A 1703-nucleotide genomic window follows, 5' to 3' on the forward strand; every position below is an offset into this window, starting at 1 on the left:
GGAGACCATCCTTTCCATAAGGAGCCCCAACACCCCCTACACCAGCTACACCAGCACCACCAGCACCGGCTCCAGTTGGGAGACCATCCTGTCCATATGGAAACCCAACTCCTCCTGCACCAGCACCGGCACCACCAATGCCAGCTCCAGCTGGAATAGCATCCTTTCCATATAGAGACCCAACTGTCCCTGAACCAGCACCACCAATGTCAGCCCCAGCTGGGAGACCATCCTTTCCATAGGGAGTCCCAAATGCCCCTGCACCAGCTACGCCAGCACCACCAATGCCTGATCCAGCTGGAAAACCATCCTTTCCATACGGGTACCCAACTCCTCCTGCATGAGCTACACCATCAGCACCAACACCTGCTCCAGCTGGGAGACCATCCTTTCCATAGGGAGATCCAACACCTCCAAAACCAGCAACACCAGCCCCACCAACGCCTGCTCCAACAGGAAGGCCATCCTTTCCATACGGAGACCCAGCTCCTCCTGCACCAGCTATACCAGCTCCAACAAAACCTCCTCCAGCTGGGAGACCATCCTTACCATATGGAGACCCAACTCCTCCTGCACCAGCAACACCAGCACCAGCAACACCAGCTCCAGCTGGGAGACCATCCTTTCCATAGGGAGATCCAACTCCCCCAAAACCAGCAACACCAGCCCCACCAATGCCAGCTCCAACAGGAAGGCCATCCTTTCCGTACAGAGACCCAGCTCCTCCTGCACCAGCAACTCCAGCACCAGCAACACCAGCACCACCAATGCCTGCTCCAGCTGGAACACCATCCTTTCCATAGGGAGACCCAACACCTCCAAAACCACCAATTGTAGCCCCACCAATACCTGCTCCAACAGGAAGGCCATCCTTTCCGTACAGAGACCCAGCTACCCCTGCACCAGCAACACCAGCCCCACCAATGCCAGCTCCAGCTGGGAGACCATCCTTTCCATAAGGAGACCCAACTCCTGCACCAGCAACACCAGCACCAGCAACACCTGCTCCAGCTGGGAGACCATCCTTTCCATAGGGAGATCCAACACCTCCAAAACCACCAGCTGTAGCCCCACCAATACCTGCTCCAACAGGAAGGCCATCCTTTCCATACAGAGACCCAGCTACCCCCATACCAGCAACACCAGCACCAACGAAGCCTTCTCCAGCTGGGAGACCATCCTTTCCATAGGGAGATCCAACTCCCCCTACACCAGCACCAGCACCAGCAATACCTGTTCCAGCTGGAAGACCGTCTGTTCCATAAGGTGAACCAATTCCCCCTTCACCAGCCCCAGCTGGGAGACCATCCTTTCCATAAGGAGCCCCAAATGCCCCTGTACCAGCTACACCAGCACCACTAACACCTGACCCAGCTGGGAGACCATCCTTTCCATACGGAGTTCCAACACCTCCAAAACCACCAGCTGCAACCCCACCAATGGCTGCTCCATGAGGGAGACCATCCTTTCCATAGGGAAACCCAACTCCCTCTACACCAGCACCACCAACACCAGCCCCAGCTGGGAGACCATCCTTTCCATAGGGAGTCCCAAATGCCCCTGCACCAGCTACTCCAGCACCACCAAAGCCTGATCCAGCTGCAAAGCCATCCTTTCCATACGGGTACCCAACTCCTCCTGCATGAGCTACACCATCAGCACCAACACCTGCTCCAGCTGGAACACCATCCTTTCCATAAGGA

The 1703-nt window shown here is 56.5% G+C and overlaps 1 protein-coding gene across 1 annotated transcript in view; it reads right to left on the reverse strand.

Annotated features, from left to right (window-relative positions):
* Positions 1 to 6: 6 nt before the first annotated feature.
* LOC104524699 (uncharacterized PE-PGRS family protein PE_PGRS54-like) overlaps positions 7 to 1703 on the reverse strand; it is a gene marked incomplete at both ends in the record, with an annotated part of 14135 nt that continues 12438 nt past the window's right edge. Inside the window, one exon of the mRNA XM_029084885.1 lies at positions 7 to 1703. Coding sequence (XP_028940718.1) covers positions 7 to 1703 — 1697 coding nt within the window.

The sequence above is a fragment of the Antrostomus carolinensis genome, unplaced genomic scaffold, assembly GCF_000700745.2.
Source record: "Antrostomus carolinensis isolate BGI_N321 unplaced genomic scaffold, ASM70074v2 scaffold17385, whole genome shotgun sequence".
In the NCBI taxonomy this organism is placed as follows: domain Eukaryota; kingdom Metazoa; phylum Chordata; class Aves; order Caprimulgiformes; family Caprimulgidae; genus Antrostomus; species Antrostomus carolinensis.